Raw genomic sequence first — 19,605 nt, 5'->3', positions numbered from 1 at the left:
AAAAAAAAAAGCAAAAAAAAAATCTGGATCCAGTCCTGCATCTGGGTCTTTAACATTAAAATGTAGTTTTATTATTCTGACACGGTTACAGCACAATAATTTAACAGAATACTACAGAAAAAAAAAAAGAAAAAGAAAGGGGAGAAACTATACATGAAACAACTTTGGGGGCGGCAGTAGTTCTGTGGGGACTTGGGTCTATAACATCTGGCAATTAAAGGTATGCATTTAAAAGACAACTCCTTTCACTTGACTGGAGACTCAGTATGTTTTTATTTATTTATTTCAAAGCTGACTTCTACAGATCCTGAATTTCAAAACATTTATTATATATTCCTATACAGAGTAGGACTATAGTCTAAATACTTATTTTAGTATAGGCCTATTGGGAATTCAAGAGCTCTGTAGACTTTAATAAAATATTTTCAAATGTAGAATTCAAAAAAGGGGAACTGTGCTTTCTTGACAAAGTTTTTGTGATGACTGGCCTATTGGTACATTTTAAATGTTAAAAACACACCCAAGCATCCAAGGTGTGATTTAAGCTGCGGATCCCCCAGTAAAGCCCTTCTCACGTTGTTGGTCAATGCCTCCTCAGAATCGTCACATGGTAAATCAGTGTTTCCTGGTGATGTGACGGATCAGAGTCCAGCTCTCCGTGTCTGAAGAAGAAATGAGCTCTTTACACTTTAACGCATTTTTACTCGACATCTCTAACAAGCTGTCTGCCGCTCACCTGGAACAACTCAAGTTTTTATGTAATAATGACATCGGAAAGAGAGACATGGAGAGGATTGACAGCGGGTTGAAGCTGTTTCAGTTTCTGAAGGAGAGAAACAAACTGGCAGAAGACAACACGGAGTATGTGTGCCAGCTTCTGCAGACTGTTCGACCCGACCTCTCCGAGAAACTCCAAAACTTTGACTTGGAGCCTGAAAACAGCGACAAGCAGCCGCCAGAGCAGGAGAGAGGTACGAACTCCCACTATATGAGCATGTAGCGCTGTTCGGCCACCAGGCGGCGCTGTTTGGATCACTGTTTCAAGGAAGAGCTGTACTAATAAAATCAACAGCAAAAACTACAGTACTTTTCTTTGGATATTCTTTAGGTAACATTATTATCAACAATACATTATTATTTAAACTTCAGAAGCCTGAAACACCAGTAGGATTTTATACTTCCTCATCAAGATCATCTTTGTTTATTTCTCAACATGTGCTAGACAGGAAAAATCGAAAAAACGTTTATTTTTTTAAATGTATGCAAAAATATAAAAGGATAAAAATAAAAGTACAGATTTACAAAACTTTCAATATACTGTGCAAAGACGTGCAATTCGAAAAAAACAAAAACAGACAAATGTGCATGGACTTATATTAACCGCAAATAAATAAATATAAGGCACTAACTTAGAATGAAATAATAAATATTTGGTTTTATATTTAAGAGTCCTTTTGTTTTTAAAGTGACTGATGCTTTTGTGTCTTTATAAAATGGCCTTCATGTAAAAGTGTCTGGTGCTTATTGGTTTCAATTTCCTGTTTGGGTTGGGGGCAAAGAGAGAGAGACGGGAGGAGGGGACTGCTCCAGGGATGGGTGGTGAAGTTCAATGTCCAGAGCTGGGGGGGGGGGGGGGGGGGTGAGAGAGAGTTGAGAGTATATTCATGCTTAAGGTTTGTGTATGCTTATTTAATCAGAGCCTTATAATGAACCAGTGAGGCCTTATGTCTAACTGTCCTGACGTTAAAGGTCTCCTGGTGATAAACAAGGAAATAAAAGAGTCAGGACACTGAGTCACAGAGGAGAGCTACTGATAGGCGTTGAAATCTCTCCCTGTTAGGTTAGACAAAACAAGGAGAATCAGACAACATTAACTTTTTGTACAGGTTTGATTTTCCAAAATAACGTGGGGCCTTTTGGTCACTTTCTTTTTTTAGAGCATTGAGTGACCAAATGAATTCATGATAATGACAATGTTATGATTGTCAATATGTAACACTGACATCTAGCTTCAAACATGGGAACTGCACAATTCAAAACATTAAAGAGATCTGTCCCCTCCTCCTGAGAGTTGACGCTCACGCAGGTTGCCATGTGGTGGACACTGAAGCTTCAGTGTTTAGCCAGCTCTGCATCAGACTTAAAACCTGCGTTGTGTTCTAACCTCTCTTCACTTTTTTTAAAAGTATCTCCAATAATTATCCATTTCTAATTTTTTTGAGATTTTTTGACCGCAGTCCTATTTTTTTCCCCACCATATCTCTCAATTGTTCTTTTGTCCCATTAATGTGTGCGCACATAATTTAACCTTCAAACTCAGGACACTGTCAAATTGACACAATTGAGTTATAAAATTTTTTTTTAAAAAAGGGTTTTGATCGCTGAATAAGTGAGTTCACTGTGATAACTGAACGAACTTACACTACTATCAATGTTCTCATTGCTTCAGATGTCGTTGATGATCCCATCATGGAGCGAGGAGCAGCAATCCTCAGAGGGTAAGTTCATCTTTACACATTGAAAAATAATCCAATTTAAAACGAGTTCATCACAGATTTCCAATTAAAAAAGTTATTCTTTAATTATTCATTGGCTAATCAGCTCATATATAGTGTACATTGCTGGGCTTTGAATCAGGCGGGAGATCAGGAGGTTTCTGTAAAATAAGGATCAATAATAATAATAATAATGATGATAATAATAATAATAGTCGTTAATAATCGTCAGTGAGAGGACTGTCACGCTGAGCTGCAAAATACGAAGCCGGGTCAAATCAAAGCCAACAAAGCCAACGATCAAATCCAACATCAACCAAATTACGTTGTGTACTGAAGCAGCAGCATTTCCATAAGTTGCCTCAGTGTGAATCAAACATTTAGTGGAGGGACGTTCAAACAGCTTTGAACACATTCTCATCTGTAGTGCTGCAGAGGTTCACAGAAAAGAGGAAGACTTGTCATTTATTTATAATAATTGTATTGATCTCATGTAGTGATTCAACCCTTTTCACAGTGAGGCTGTTCCAGTACAGATTATTTGCTGGCCTGATATCATTTAAGCTTTCAAACCTTAAAACATGTCTATATATATATATATATATATATATATATACATATATATATATGTACATATAGCAGAGAGTGTTTTGTATGTTGTAATTGTTTCTTCTGTCCTTATCTGCTGCAAAGTCGTGCTTTCTTTTCCAGATTGAAAATCAGGCGATAAAGGAGACAGTCCATGACCCTCTCTCTGTGTACATGTCTTAGGTATGTGATTGAACACATAAACACTGAGGATCCTGGTCGACACGTGTCGTTGGAGGATCTGGGAGGAAGGTCAAGTGAACAAAAGGATCCAAAAATCAAAGAATTGAATCAATGTCTGAAAAAGATCAATGCCGAGCTGGACAGGAACATCGAGCTCCAACAGTAAGTGGAGCGTCATGTTGAAAAAGGACTCGAGGATCAGATCAGTCAGCAGAGGCCTGTACTGTCTTTAATTGCGAGTTGACTCACAAATGCACATTGACACACACACAACACTAAAACCAGTGGCACAGGTTTTCATTTGACTCCTTTAAAACCACAACACATAAAAAAAACATCTTTATTAGTCACAGTGACCACTTCAAGCACAACCAAAATAGCAAAACAAATACTTCTATCATTCATTCAACAGACGTCTCTCCACAGATAATTGTATAAAAACAACACATTACAAAGAGCTATCAAACTGCACGGCATCAGCACTAAGCACAAGTACAAGTGTCCCTCGAGCATGATTACCCTGAGTGAGCTCCACGCTTCCTTAAGCACCTTCATAAGGAAGTGTGCTCTCAGCATACATTCGACCAGGACGCTCATGTGATCTACTCAGTGCTGATGATGTCACAGAGCTTGTGTTTTATGCAGCTCTCACGCCTCACACATACAGTATATTCAATGAATTAAATGAAAAGCCTCTTTTAAATTAGATACATTTTAAATCGGTTAACAGCACTAAAAATGAATCCATTGTGACATGAAAGTCTTTTCTTGCTGTTCTGTCAGATTCATCAACCAGGATCCAGGTAACTTTACTCGTGAGAGCTTCATGGAGGTGGCCAGAAGCATCTTTGCTGATGGCATCAACTGGGGTCGTGTGGTGGTTCTCTTCTATCTGGCCAACAGACTCATCTTCAAGGTGATACAGAACAACAAATACCAAACACATATATATATGTGAACTTGCACATTGAGCACCCCTACATGAATGTCTGTTTTCTCCAAATAAGTCATGACTCATCGTATGTATTGGTATAAATATCATCACATTTATACTTTAAAATCACTTAATATCTTTATTCATTCTCCTCAATCTCTGACTTCCTAAAACGCACCCTGTGAGTGGCCTCACACGTGCCTGAGCACGCTTCACCTCTAAAGTCCAGTTTTTTTGACCAGTGTTCGTGCTACGATCTGTGCTCGAGCACACTTCCTTCCCTGGAGGAGACACAGTTCATACACAAGCACGCAGGCACGTTATGGAGAAAGCCTCTGAGTGTGTCTAACACAGAAAACATGAACGTTTCTTTACTGACTTTGTGGTTTATTTTGAGTCTTTTAATCTACGATGTCCACACGCTGATTCAACCTCTGGTTCCTTGACTTAGACTAAGCCCGCTTCGTGTAAAGCCCAGCATGTGTTTGTATGACGACGTTACAAGAGTCAGCTCAGGCCCACTTAGTCCTGCAGCAGTGTGAGTGTGTGGTCAGAATCTTTATTGACCTTTATGAACAAGACACAAAAAGGACAGAGGTCCTGAAATAGCTACTCTTCTCCTGACCTGGCTGTTCACATGTAGTGAGCGATTTTATCAGCTATTCGGATAAATATGGGAATAAATTCCTCACCAAGAAAGGTGTTTTATATTTTTTCACCATAATGGGGTAAAATATGCAATTTTAGATAATTAGATAATAGATAGATAATTTTTTATTTTGGTAATTGAAGGCATGTTGTGACCCCCCCCCCCCCTCACAAGAACCCATGGGGTCCCAGTCCCCACCCATTCTCTGTCTGAGATGTTTTGATTGAACCTTTTAGAAAATATTCATCCATTGTTTTATAGGCGATAACCAGTAATCTAGAGAGCGTTATAAACATTATCAGCTGGGTTCTTGAGATCATCAGAGAGCAGCTCTACACCTGGATCGTACAGCAGGGAGGCTGGGTGAGTTATGGAGGGTCTGTAAAGATCTGTCAGTCGTGTGCTTAATTCATGTCTCACATATTGACCAGTCATTAGGATCCAAAGCTCTAATCCTGCTCTCTCTACCTTTCCAGGAGGGGGTGATCCGAGGGATTTCTCGTTGGAGGACAGTAGCCATAGTAGCATCAATAGTTTTAGTGGCAACTTTTGTTTGCTGCAGGAAGACTCGCTGAGAGGAGACAGGACACTGGAGCTGTGCAGACGGGGTTGTGAAGCTCTGTCAGGAGGATCCTGCTGCCCGTCTTCCAAATATTCATGACTTCATTTTAGCCGGATATGACTCCTCAGGTTGTGATTTTAAGACGTCATATTGGTCTACATTTAAACATTGTAAGAGCTTCAATAACATAAAGTATCAGAGAAGAGCCCGACTCTCCATCTGAACCTCGTCATCACTCTCGGCTTGGTTGCTCTGTGTTGTATTTCAACGTCATTCTCACATAACATTATTGAGGATGGATGCTGGTAGAGTTTTATAGATCTGTATAGAAAAAATCTGTTCTATCACTGCGAAAAGCATTCATTTGTTCTAGTTTTTTATTTGTAATAATCTCTTTTAAGATAATTAAAAATGTGAAAAAGATGTAAAAAAAAAATATAAAAATGAAAAGAGTTGTTCTGTGGTTAAAGGTGTAAATGTTTTAATCATGTTGTAATGTCAGCTTGTAAGGATATTATTTGTTGTCTGATTTAATTTGGCTTATAGCAAACTTTTATTTGGTGCCATCTGAGCTTTTACCAAATATTTTAACTACTGAGCACAGTCCCAGATGTCAGACCATTATCTTTGGTTCAGACCAAAAACATTCACAAAGATCTGGATCCAGTTCCACATGAGGGTCTTTAACTTTAGTTAAAGTTTAGTTTTATTATTCGGACACAGTTACAACACAGAATAACTCAACAGAATCAGAATACTACAAAAGAAAAAAGAAAAACATGCCTCCACTGATTGGCCAAAAAGAAAATGCCTCCTCAGGAATGTCACATGGAGCTGTCAACCAGCAGAGCACACGGAAGTGAAAGTAAAAAGTGTTTCCTGGTGTGACGGAGCGGATTCAGAGTCTGAAGAAGAAATGAGCTCTTTACACTTTAACGCATTTTTACTCGACATTTCTAACAACCTGTCTGCCGCTCACCTGGAACAACTCAAGTTTTTATGTAATAATGACATCGGAAAGAGAGACATGGAGAGGATTGACAGCGGGTTGAAGCTGTTTCAGTTTCTGAAGGAGAGAAACAAACTGGCAGAAGACAACACGGAGTATGTGTGCCAGCTTCTGCACAAAGTTCGACCCGACCTCTCCGAGAAACTCCAAAACTTTGACTTCGAGCCTGAAAACAGCGACAAGCAGCCGCCAGAGCAGGAGAGAGGTACGAACTACCAATATACGAGCATGTAGCGCTGTTCGGCCACCAGGCGGCGCTGTTTGGATCACTGTTTCAAGGAAGAGCTGTACTAATAAAATATACAACAACGACAACTATACAGTTAATTTAAAGTGACTAAAATGACAACAGTGGACTATAATTAAAAAATAAAAACAAAAACTGCAGCCCTCACATGATGCACCTTCTATTACTGTTACAGCAGCAAGACAGAAGTAATGTAGGAAGAAAAAAACAACCAATAAAATAAATACAAATAAACTAAGAATAGGAGGTATATACAGAAGAATATAAATAGTGACGTGAGAATAAATATAAGTAAATGTGATACTGTTTAGGACTGTCAGATCATTTTTGAATTAGACTTCTTTAGTTTGAAATAGGTGTGTCCTCTAACACAGACACTTAAGCTCAGGAACCCCACTGTCTTCATATATATACATGTGTGTGTATATATATATATACGGGTCTCCAGGCCCCCAGGGGGTCCTGACCCCCCACTTTGGGAACCACTGCTTTAACACATAAGATCCTCAGGATGCATCATGATCATAGGAGTCGATTTGAGTTAATACATTGTCCAGCAGGCTCAACATTTTTTCCATTTAAAATGGTCGTACAACTCCTTACAAATGTGCATGAGGTCAATATTTAAATGACTTAAAATGAGGATATGCAAACTGGATCAAGATTGACCTGTGCTGCTCAGAAACCTGTTGAGTTGGCTTGCAGAGGTCAGCTGCAGCGTCATGGCTGAGCTGTTTACAGAGCCGCTCACACAGCAGACAGAAGGTCATCAGGAGATATTTATAGTTTCATCAGAAGTCTACTGGACTTCAGTTGCCCCTCCCACCTTGAAACGGTGGGCTTTGATGAAGTTGGGTCCACAGTTCATCTGTCCCTCTGTTTCCAGGTATTTGTCAGTCTTTGAAAACGTTCAGATGAAAACTTAACGTTAATGGATTTGAATTGAAGGTGAGCATCGTGGCTGCCTTCACCTCAGTGTGGATGACCTTTAGACACACTGAGCTGCTTTATGAGAAACATGCCTGAACATGTGGTGGCATGTTCACTCTGGGATGAGCCACCCTGACAAGTGTTTAATAAGGCGGCTGTTCTTGTTGCTCTACACGAACCTGGAGCTGTTTCACCAGATCAGAACTGTGTGGACCGGTGGCGACCCTGGAGTCTCCTCAAGCGTTTGTTACCATTATGTATATATGTATATATATACCATTTTCCAAAGTTCACATCAGTGTTACTTGTTTTAAAATGTAAATATGCAGATGTCAAACCACACATGCCATGATGTTATATTATCAGATGTTATTATTCAAGTCCCTCCCTTATATGGGCGGCTGTGGTCAGGCGGTAGAGTTGGTCGTCTCTCAACCGGGAAGGTCGGGGGTTCGATCTCGAGCTGCTCCTGCAGCCACATGTCGCGCTGCTTGGTCAGCTTTGTGAGGATGAGTTTCTTCTGATGGTCTCTTCACACTGCAGCTTCTACCATCAGTGTGTGAATGTGTCGGTGTGACCTGCAGAGTAAAAAAAGCTTTAAGGAGTCAAAAGATGAAAAAAAGTCAATTTAGCGTTTATATGTAGTTCAACATTCAGTTATTTACTCTTTTATTCGTGAGTTCTGTCAGATGTGGAAGGTTTGAATTAAATGCTTTATCGCTCTTGGAGGAGTTTTCTTGCACCAAACACAACACAAACAAACGGCACATAAATCACATTAAAGCATCACATGACTGAAAGAGGGATTAAAGTGCCGAGTTCATCCTGTATGATCAGAGCGTGTGAAGCAGCTGGATGCTGCCGGGTGCAGGGGCTGCTTTGGTTTAAAGGCCTTAAAAGAAATATCAGTGTTTCTGTGTATTTTGCGATAATGATATTCTTGATGATATGAAAAAATAATGACAAATATATTAAAAACGTGACTTTTCTTTTATTCATTCCATGAACAGAAAATCAAAGCACTCTTGTTCTCAGCTTTGAGCTGTGTCGCCCTTCTTTGTTTAATTCAGTCTTCAGCACTTCTTACATCATCGTCTGATCTGCAGGAACCAAACAAAAACTACTGAGGTCGCCTCCCTTGGACTCACCACTTTCCACCTTTATTAATTAAATAAAAAAAACAATAAGCAATAACATCACTACATCTCTTCGTGACAGCTGGCTCATAAAGGACGAACAATAGAAACTGAGCCTTTTGCTCCTGAATGTCTCTTCCTGCCTGTCCAGGTTGTTTGTAGTTCACTTAATTCTTTTTTAAATTTCCTAAACCCTCGTTGTCTCCTCCTCTTCCTCCAGAAAAGCTGCGCATTGCCTCGGAGTTCATCTCGGTGAGTCTGGGAAGAGGTTGGCGCAAACTGGGCCGCAAACTGGGAATGACAGAAACGAAGCTGGAGTCCATCGCCCGGAGGCATCCGGCAGACCTGGAGGAGACCACGGTGGAGCTGCTGAAGGAGTGGAGGAGGAGTCGAGGAGCCGAGGCCCGAACAGACGATCTCATAAAAGCTCTGAGAGCCTGCGAGCTGAACCTAACGGCTGACAGAATCGAGGAGAAACTTCTGCAGCTTGCACGTCAGTGAAGGACGATGAGAACTTGGATTTAAATAAATCACCTTCAACAGATCCCATCTTTGAAATAAAGCGCTTAAAAGGTTGTGGATAAATCCGCGTCCTGATTGTAAAGCTGCACACGTATCAGAGAGCGAGCGAGCGATGAACGGACCTGTCTCAGGCCGTTTCAGAGCCGATCTTGTTTCAGGTTTTTGTTTGAGGATGAAAAAAAGGAATGAACTTAAATTCTGTTGATTAAAAGTGAAGAAGAAAGCAAAGAGGCTTCTTTAAGTGGAACAAACATTACTGACAGCTTTGTGATATTTTACTAACACCTGACCTTTGACCTGTCCACATCATCTTGTTTTTCACGTGGCGTGAACATTTGAAGACATGACATCATTTATTATTAAAATATAAAATGTATTTACACAGGGCATCTTGATGCTTGATACTTTTTTAAAGTCATAACTTGATTCTTGAATTGATCTCAAACGCGGGTGAAGTGATTTCATAATACAGCTGTGAGAATCAGCTCACACACTGTAGATCAGAGCAGGGTGGATTTTAAATCCAGACCACCACTGATTGGTTATTTTTCCTCATCGTTAAAGTGACAAGAAGGTCAACGCCTCTCTCTGAAAGAACAAACTACTTCATTCATTATTTGATATTTATCCCCTGGTCACGGCGGCAGTCTTCCTGTCTCCGGGAGTGACACGCCCCCTCCACACATGGCGCTGACTTTTCAGTGATATTTCTGGTCTTAGTCTAGTCTTCGGCCCCGCCCTGTTTTGGTCCTGGAGCTCTCTGGTCTCGGGTGTGTCTTGATCAGTGCGCTGCAGTTGACAGAGGTGATGTGTGTGTCGAGTGACAGAAAAGTCGAGTTTTGAGGATTTGATCTCAACAACGTACTCTTACTCTGAAGTTGCTTTTTCCAAAGTGGTACAAACGGCCCGGTGTGCAGTGACATGGGTTCTCGTGAAAGGAGCCGAGCAGGCCTGTGTTTAACGTCACTGCTGTGGTTCAAGCAGGCAGGTCAACAAGTCGGTTTTTTGTGGCTTTTTCAAGGGAAAGAAGTTGGTTCCTTGAATGTTTGAAGCTGACGAGTGTTTCAACACGACAGCGTTCCTTAAGTCCCAAAATGTTTTCTGAGCAAGTTATCATCTCACTTCAGCGACACTTCACCCATTGAAACATGAATCTGTGGTGAAATTGGTTCAGAGCCTATAGGTAGTAGAAATGTGAAATATTTTTTTTATGTGGTGCCTTCTTGGCCGAAAAAAAGCAGAAAATATTTTAAACTGATTTGAATCAAATACTACAACTCCCAGAATGCACAGCGCCGCAGGCCACTCCCACTGATCCCACTGAACACCAGAGCGAGCCTTCAGGCTACAAGCTATAAGCTAACGTGTTTGCAGATCCAGTAAGACTTCTGAACGTACTTTCTTTGTTTTTCTTTTGAAATGGTGAATTATTGATTTTTAATCCAAACAAGGACGCAATGCAATGTTTACAGAGGCTGCGAGAGGAAAACCGCCACCCAAGGTAAGATGAAAACATGACAAAATAGACTTGTAGTTCTTCCCTGCCAGCCTAAAATTCTTTATGTGACGCAATATGATGATTTTTGCGTCATGTAAAGAAAACTTTCAGGCAAAGCAAAACATTTTTCTCGTCTCAGGGTAAAGTGAGGGCTGGATTCACGACCATTCAACACTACTAGCATGTTTCTAATGAGCTCAATGCAAATGGGTGAACTATCCCTTTAACTACTTGTGATTTTTCCTTTTTACTTGTTGGGACTTGTTATATCACAACTCAAACGTTCTGAGCATTTTATTCAGTCAGTGGAAACTTGACAGAAGATAAACTGAGAATGTTTGTGAAGTCTAGTGTTTGCTATGTGGTGGAGGGTGAAATGTGTCTAGCTGTCAAGCATTAACAACAGCAAATATTTATGTATTTTTGTTGTACAAATAATAAACGAGACAGAACATGTTGATACTGAGCTTCAGACGTGCTGCCAGGCAGACGCTGGCTTTACTTCCTGTTTCCACAGCTTCTCTCCTAAAGTAGCTAATTAGCTGCTACTTCTGGCGTCAGTTTTTGCAGAGCTCTTTTAAAAATGTATTAATCCTCACATCCGACTTTTCCTGATAATGTTATGATTAATCAAAGTTTGTTTTTGTGATATGAAAATCAAACAGTAGGCTGATTAAAAACACGTCTCTGATCCTCGAGGCGCACACAATGTTTTCCTTTTCATGAACTTTGCAGGTTTATTTTTTAAAGTACAACACAAACTGCCGTCCACCTGAAAAGCTCATCGTCTCCTTCATGAGCCGACGACGACATCACCAGGCAGGCGGGTCAAAGGTCACATGCTGTTTCTGCGGAGAGAAAATCATCAGCCATAAGTCACGTCAGCTGCTTAAAGAGACACAGCGGTATGAAAAGATGCTCGCTGTTTTAATGTTTCAGTAAAGTTTAGAAAGTGTGGCTAAGAAGGGATCCCCGACGTTTTTACCAAAAGTGATTAGAGACGACATCTTTATATATTTATCTGTGATGTCTGAGTTTGCAATGACAGCAGAGAGACATAAAATCCCCAACAATACTTACAGCACTTGTACAGCCTGTTCAGCCTATCGATGTCGTTCTTGCTCATCTGGTTGGCTGTGCCGAAGGCCACGTTGTTGTTTGGAATGGGCAGCATGGTGGGACGGTTGTTCTTGGAGAAGGCGTACCTGAGTGAGTCAGACACCGCAAAGATGAGTTCAAGTTTGATAACCTGGAGGGAATCCGTCCCTGATATCAAGGGGCAAGTTTCTCACACATAAAGGCCCGAAATACACACATGCACAAACAGGACATGTGGACATGCACTGATGGAGAGATGTCAGACTGGTGCTGCTACTCATTACCACCGAGGGAGCGCAGGGTTCAATGACGTGGCACCTCTCCATGTACCAGACGGCTTTCTATATTTTGATCGGCATCGGGGCTTGAACAAGCAACATCTCAGTTCCTGAGCTACTGCCGCCGCTGCTGGATCGTGATTAAAAGTCGATTTAGAGGGCGCCGCTAGCCTCGTGGTTAGTGTGCGTGCAAAGGCTGTGATCCGGGTTTAGCCTACCTTTCTCTACAAAAAAGGATAAAAGAGCTAAAAAAATAAAATAAAATAAAAACATTTAAAAGTTTATTTAGGTTGACACAAAAACTCTTATATCTACCTGTTTGCCTTATTGGTGTGTTTTTAAATGTCCAAAACCTTGGGTTCAGAAAAATATATGTATGTATGTGTATACACACACACACACACACACACATACACACACACACATATATATGTGTGTGTGTGTGTATGTCTAGTGGCAGAAGTAGATCACACCTCTGTAATAGGATTCAGGCACTTGAAACGTATGCATAACATAACATAAGACATGCATATAAAACGTATTTGGGAGGTGAAATATGAGAAAGAAAAAAACCCTAAAAGCATCCATACTTCTCATATTGCATGACAGAGTTGTAGTCATAAGAAGTTCCTTGGTTCAGAGTGTTGATCTTGTCGAAGTTGTACGCCATGCCTGCAGAGGTAAGAGTGGTTAGTTCGAAGTCAAGCCAGAAGAAAAGACGGATAGAAAAAGAAAACAATCCATGGACGGCCACCACAGTGTGTTGGTGCGCTCGCACCAATGCACCAATTCAAATTCCTTGTAAATGTAAATAAAAAAAACAATTCTGATTCTCTAATAGGCAGCTCATACTCTTTTCACAAGCTCTACATTCATGGAACAACTTAAGTGAGAGTGTCGAACCATCGATGATGTTCTCCCAGTACACCCTGATGTGGTTGTCTCTGTCCGATCTGGTCTGCTCGTGGTTGAAGCCGAGGGCGTGGAGCAGCTCGTGCTGGACGGTACCGTGGTAGAGACAGCCCTGACGGCTCAGAGACACAGTCTGACCGCCACCCTGCCGACCCACGTAGGAGTAGCAGCTGTTCACACGGACACAAAGAGACGTTTGAGGTAAGTGTTTGATGTCACCATGGTTGACTGCAAAGACAAGCTCTGTTTTCCAACCCTTCAATTTTATTAGTATTTATTTTATTAAAGCATAAGCGATGTAACGACTCGCTCACGACACTATACACATCCAAATATGATTTTATCACAACTTTCATCAAGAACTCTAACTTTAGTCAAAATGTTCTTCCACCTTTTCTGTTCCATGCCACGACTGTTAGGGAGCTCCATTTGTGTGGGTGTGTGTGTTATTTCCCTGCCTGTAGCCTGGTCAGGTGACCTACTTTGCCTGAGCTACACAGGTGTGTGAGAGGCGGGGCTAAGGGGAACAAAGTGAGAGGGGAAAACGTTTGTGGGGATTTTGGTTTTTTGGTCAGCAGCAGGAGAGAAGTTTTTTTCTGGATGAGGATCTGGGGATTATCTTTTTTGTTAGGTGTGGTGTATCCTCCAGCACATGAGAGTAAAGCATGGGCCTTGGAGGAGCGTAAAAGACTAAAGAGAGACCGCTATCTCCCCAGGGTAAGGAGAAATAAGGCTGCCCTACCGGTGAGTGCCAAATGGACCTTTCCTCTTTCTGAGCTGTTTCCACAGACTTGGACATTTCTTTTTCTTGTTAAAGGAGGTAACATATTTTTTTCTTTTGGAAGGACAATTGAATGGGTTTGATTTTGTTATTTGTCCAGTGATCTTTTTGAATTATTTTGAGCAAACAGGGTGGCTCTTTATTTTAGTTAAGGTCATAACCCAGTATTGACTGCAGTAGGTTTTGAATAAAAGAAATAACTTTTACCTTAAAAATATTTAGATGGTTATAGACTGAACATATGAGTGACCTCACCCATCTGTCACTGCAGGGGGACTTTGGAAGTCCGTCCATAACAGACGCCATGCTGGAAATGTGGTCAAAAGTTGTCCCGTACCGTGCGTCCCCTCTTCCCATTCCCCCGCTGGCCTGCACTCACACTGCATCAGGACGAACCAGGCCTGAGCACACCTCTGCACACAACGTCCTAATACAACACATGGCTTCATATGGAAGCATGTTTAGCTTACATGACAGACTCGTACAAAAAAATAAAAGGGTGGCACGCTGTCGAGTCCCATCAGAGAAGATCACAGAGAATATGACAGCTTTACTGCCTTCATGGCTTAATTGAGACATCTTGTCAGATACACCCATAATACTCCATGTTTTCTTATGAAGGCTGTCAACGCTATGTTACCATGCTCGTGCACTATGTGTACTGAAAGTTACATTTTTTGAACCAGGTTGTAAACACGTACGTCTGTGTTGGCTTTGGACCAAAAAGGACCTCACACATTTCTTCTTCAGCTGCTGATGTTGAATAAGAGGAGCCAGAAGCAGGCAGCACCCATTGCTGCTTAAAGACAGTATATCAGTATCGAGTTTCAGTTGCCTTTCTCTCCCTGATTTCAGTCCACTGTCGTCTCTTAGTTAAAGGCATAAAAATGACTGAGTAGTCCGTGACAACTTTGCTCAGATCCCATGAGATGTGAGACTTCAGCCAGAGCCTTACCCGTCCCTGGACTCGATGCTCAGCCACTCGTGATCTCCGTTCTGGTAGGGTCTGAAGCGGATGCAGGAAACTGCAGCGAAGGACTCCAGTCCATGATTGATGATGGAAATCTCTCTGGAGGCTGGAATTAACAAGAGAGACAGAATCTGTAGCAGTACTCCTTTTTCAAACAGCATAGTAAATTAACCTTAATAATATATAAATACCTAAAAATCACAAGTATGCAAAAAAGTGTGAGTACATCCAAATATAGAAAAATACAGTTTGTGTAGAGTCAATATTTTCTATCTTTACAAAACATTACCCACACATGTAAAATGTAAGATCTGCAGAGATATTAAGCTTCTCACTTTGTCCACAGGTGGCTCCAAAATCAAAACCACCGGAAAGTTCCTCACAGGAGCTTTAATAAACCTCCACTTTATTTATTTATTTATTTGCTCTGTCTGGACCTTAGGGTAAAACGGTTCCCCCAAAAAGTTCCTGTGTAAAGGTTGTGAGTTGAAGTGCAGGCTGAGTCCATTAAACTTTAAATTATATCTAAATATAAAGAAATATCGTTTATGCTTTTTGCCTTGGTTTCATGCTTTAGGTTTAGAAACTCTGGAGTCAAGACAATTAAAATCTGATCAAAGTAACGATGATGAAACAGGCACAAAAAAACAAACACTGAGTGCTTACAGTAGTGGTTGGCGATGTAGTAGGGGATGTAAACCTTCCCATCGGTCCACTTCTGCCACAGGCAGCCTCTGGAGGTGCAGGGGTCTGCGTTTCTGTCGGCTCCAGGCTTGATGGCGATGTCTCCTCCGATCAGAGTGGGCTCATCGGGACCAGGGTCTGCAACACAAGCAACCGTTATAAATGAACTGTGCATTATTTAGGATGTTGTTGGAGGAAAAATACCATCACTAGACGTTGTCACTGAGCTTTGAAGGGTCAGGGTTGACACCGACTTTAAGCTCAGGTAAAGTTTAGTGGATCAAACTATCTTGATCCAGTGAGAAAAGCTCGACTCACTGCGGTCTCTGTTGGCTCTGGTGAGCAGTTCCCCAACAGAAAGCTCCCTGGATGTGTCCTCCTCAATGGTGGCAACATCTGCGAGTCACATTGAGGTGTTTGTCATCCATCATCAGTAAACGGAGAAAAAATTCTTCTTCGAAAACACACAGGAATTATTTTTTTTATCTCAACTAAGAGCTGATGTTTCATGCTGTAAAACGATTGGATATCATTTCTGTCTTACCTTCCTGTATTCGCCCACAGTGACATGGAAAAAAACAAAACAACATGTTAAGAAGAGAACATGAACGAGCACGGGTTGACTTAAAGCTCAGTTTTAAAACTCTGAACGTTCAGTTTGTTCCTATTCTGGTACCCAGTGTAGACGAAGCGTCTCTTCTCCTCAACATATGAGTGTTTTTTTTTCTGACAAAAAAAAATCACTAACAGTCAATTGTTGAATATTTATTCTGTATAGACGACGAAGAGGTTTTTACACATGCTGTGCAGCGGCGTGTTTTGTTATAAGCAGTGTTAAATAAATTTGGCTGGGTTTTTTTTGGATTACACTGGATAATTAAACTGAATATGAATTTGCATTTCACAGACTTTCAAATGAGCTGCTAGGAGAAAGCAGGTCTGGGCTAGGAAGAGACATTAAAACATTCATGTAAGTGAGACGGCGCGGTTGACCCCGTTGCTTCCGTATGTAGGACATACTTTTTCAGAAGCTGTGATTGGTTAATCAAAAACAGTTGAAGTCGCCCCTTTATTGTGGGGCATTAACATTATGTTAAAATTCAGACTTTTGTTTTTTTTACATAATCTTATATTGTAATAACAATAAACATCTTATTAAAGCAACAATATGTAGGATTTAGTTTTTGTGTGTTTGGCGCCCACTGAAGGTCCCTGAGTGCAACTGCAGCGCCGTAGGACACGGTGCTGTTACGCCTACAGTTCACCTCTTAGACAACGTGTTCACGGGCTCATCGACTAACGAGGTTCGGTAAAATGACCTGATTAAGCTCTAATGCAACTCTGCATGCAAGCGCCTTCATCCGGTTGTTTGCGAACTGTTTGCATGTGGAGTATGTGTATACAACTGTTGTCAAGTTATCCAGGGCTGTGACTAGAAGGCTAAATTGTTTATAACTTAGAAGGTTAACTTGAAGGTTGGCAAGGAAAGAGACAACTTTTTGGTGTAAAACTGATTTTTGTATTCGTATGCAAAGTTGACTTTCTGCACCTGATAAAGCTGCTAAATATGACGAAGACACCGCTAGTGATACAGGCTTAGGTTACATCTGCCTGTAATGAGAGGAGCTAACTGACTTCTTTTTATAACTGAAGGTTTGCATGTGAACTAATGCCTAAAGCATACAGCTTTAAGACATGAACCTGCTGCCAAAGTTGCAAACTGTAATAAAAGGCGATCAGACCATTCTGTGGACACGGGAGAGACACTTTGAAAAGGTACTGTGCTGTTTGCTCAACCTCTGAAACTACTTTTTTTTTAAGGTGGAAAGAAGCCTGAATCTGGAGATGTTTTCATACCTCAGCCCAGGATGAGGACACCAGCAGCAGAGCCAAAAGAGAACAAAACAACATGGCTGCAACAGACCTGCAACAACAAGAGAGAAATATGAGAGTAAATTACTGCAGGTGTAAAATACAATCAAGCCAGACTGGGGCTTTATTATCACCTCAAACAATGAAGTGTTTTTTATTAGAGATGAAGTGCTTAATACCAGTGAAGGACACGACTTCTTACCTGAGAGAGCCTGAAGAGAGAATGATGATCTCGCTGCAGCCCAGTCAGACTTTTTATACCGCCCAACAACAACGCGCTATATCAAAATGTGTAAACAGTCGCCTTTATCACCGTAAATGGAAAGTTAGGAATCGTTGCAACGTGTGTGAAACAGTGCATCTGTCACCTGTGTGTGTGTGTGTGTGTGTGTGTGTGTGTGTGTGCTTAATGCATCCTGTGGACGGACAGCTCAGAGGTGATCTGGCACGCATTTATCCAGACAGGCTCTGCATTGGAGACGCTCATGCCTCCTGTGCAGTATTAAGACCCCGCCCATCAACTACTGGAACAAGGCTGCCTCCTGCTGGGTGTAAACATTAAATCATTCAGTCTTTCTAATCGAGCAGGCACTGATTTACATGTGAGGTGGGCAAGTGAGATCTGAATTCAAGTGCTCAAAGGCTTAATGCAAAGTGTAAACGCTCACACTTCCTCTTGTTATCAGATTGCAGCATTTTAAAGGGATACTTCACTCATTTACATAAAGCTGTGTATCATTAGAAACATGGTAGTAGTGCATTCATGACCATTCAACACTACTACCATGTTTCTAATGATACACAGCTTCATGCAAATGGGTGAAGTATCCCTTTAACTCTAGGTTTAAACAGAGCCTTACAGCTCCACTCTTATCTTTGGGCTCAGTTTTGTGCTTTTCCTTCGATGCTGCTGCTGCCTGTCTGAAAGGATTGGATAAAATTTACATTGATGGATAGGTGACAGATCTGGCTCACAGTCACTGTTGCTGCTTTTATTGGATATGAGGAGCGGGGAATTTGTGATTTTCTTTCAGATTCTTTCACATCAAACTGTGAAAAAGCTTTTCTTTGTGTAGTGGCTGGTTTGTACATAAAAAGGACTGCCATGTTGAAACTGTTGAGCTTTAGATGTTAAATCTTAATGATTGATTAAATCAGTCTTTTGACTAAAGTATGCAGTCTCACCTCAGGGTCTATTTCTTAGCTGCTCTTGAGCTTCATGAACAGTGTTTCACATATTCATGTTACTGAAGATAGATGAAAATAGGAGTTAAAGATGCAGTATACCAAAATAACACTAAATATATTTACAATGTAGTAAAATAAATAGTGAAACTCAAAGACATCTTGAATAAACTACAAATGGTAGAGTCGGTTGTCTCTCAACAGGAAGGTCAGGGGTTCGATCCCCAGCTATGGCAGACACATGTACGTGTATGAATGGATTAGTTAATACTGAATGACACTTTACATAGCAGGCTCCTCCACTCATGAACAGGTGTGAACGTGTATTATGACTAAATAATAGACTAAAGTCTATTAACCATTTATAACCAATGTATAGATTTAAAATATAGACATATTTAAAACATCATGTGAAATACCACATTTTCTGTATGTTTGATGTTTGTCACCTGCTCGGATGGCTCAAATCCAAGATTACGAAAAGAAAGAAAAAGAACATCAGGTTCCTGAGTGTTAGATAAAAACCTGCCAAAGACAAGGTTACAGAAGTTTTACAAAATGTGCTGATTAAACTTAATCTCAAGAGCGCTCGTGTTTTTATTCACAGACGCTGTATCCTGACTCTGAAGCTGTGCAGGGAGATTTAGCGTATTTCTTAGCAAAACAAAAAAGAGCAAAATGTAAAAAAATACAAATAAAAAAAATCATATTAGAATATATTAAACAAAATAATAATAATGTGAGGCCCCAAACCTCAGCACAGTAACTTATATATGGGGAAACCAGTGAACAGAATGTGGAGTGAGGAAGGATCCAGAACCTGCTTTGCTTTGCTTTGAATAATACTGAAATGCTTCATTTTGTTTAAATGAAATGATCATTTGTTTCTATCAAACCAGATCTTTAATTTACTAATTTCTGAGATCAATATAAGATTTATGATTTAAAAATAAAAACTAAAATAATCCTGCGTTTTACTAAATCATTTTCACTCTTTAATATTGTGTTGGCGTGCTTTCGTTGACTCTGAGTTTAAAACATCTGTGACTCTGTTTAAGAGATGGGGGGGAAA

At 40.6% G+C, this 19,605-nt stretch overlaps 2 protein-coding genes across 2 annotated transcripts; one reads left to right on the top strand and one right to left on the bottom strand.

Moving 5' to 3' along the window:
* Window positions 1-623: 623 nt before the first annotated feature.
* LOC306821744 (uncharacterized protein) lies at window positions 624-9,637 on the top strand. The gene is made up of 8 exons (XM_079340318.1): window positions 624-971; window positions 2,450-2,498; window positions 3,267-3,428; window positions 4,050-4,182; window positions 5,111-5,212; window positions 5,326-5,419; window positions 6,185-6,625; window positions 8,954-9,637. Exons 1-8 carry the CDS (start codon window positions 674-676, stop codon window positions 9,232-9,234), a joined length of 1,560 nt encoding a protein of 519 aa, XP_079196444.1. The 5' UTR covers window positions 624-673; the 3' UTR covers window positions 9,235-9,637.
* A 1,858-nt stretch (window positions 9,638-11,495) lies between these two features.
* On the bottom strand, window positions 11,496-16,186 carry LOC306821743 (high choriolytic enzyme 1-like; the record flags this gene model as incomplete). The annotated part of the gene is made up of 8 exons (XM_079340317.1): window positions 11,496-11,601; window positions 11,834-11,958; window positions 12,720-12,801; window positions 13,033-13,211; window positions 14,778-14,898; window positions 15,459-15,614; window positions 15,795-15,872; window positions 16,153-16,186. Coding segments are annotated over 8 exons (777 nt in total). The 3' UTR covers window positions 11,496-11,599.
* Window positions 16,187-19,605: the final 3,419 nt, after the last annotated feature.

This window comes from Symphodus melops (genome assembly GCF_947650265.1).
Source record: "Symphodus melops genome assembly, chromosome: 3".
Lineage (NCBI taxonomy): Eukaryota > Metazoa > Chordata > Actinopteri > Labriformes > Labridae > Symphodus > Symphodus melops.
Note: the sequence above shows the minus strand (reverse complement) of the source record. Positions and strands in the feature narration are given on the sequence as shown.

What these genes read in the sequence shown, in the direction of transcription:
- LOC306821744 (XM_079340318.1), top strand. Translation starts at nt 674, where the DNA reads ATGAGCTCTTTACACTTTAACGCATTTTTACTCGACATCTCTAACAAG. An exon ending in GGAGCAGCAATCCTCAGAGG is followed by an intron (nt 2,499 to 3,266) that starts GTAAGTTCATCT and finishes TACATGTCTTAG; the next exon opens with GTATGTGATTGAACACATAA. An exon ending in AGGAACATCGAGCTCCAACA is followed by an intron (nt 3,429 to 4,049) that starts GTAAGTGGAGCG and finishes CTGTTCTGTCAG; the next exon opens with ATTCATCAACCAGGATCCAG.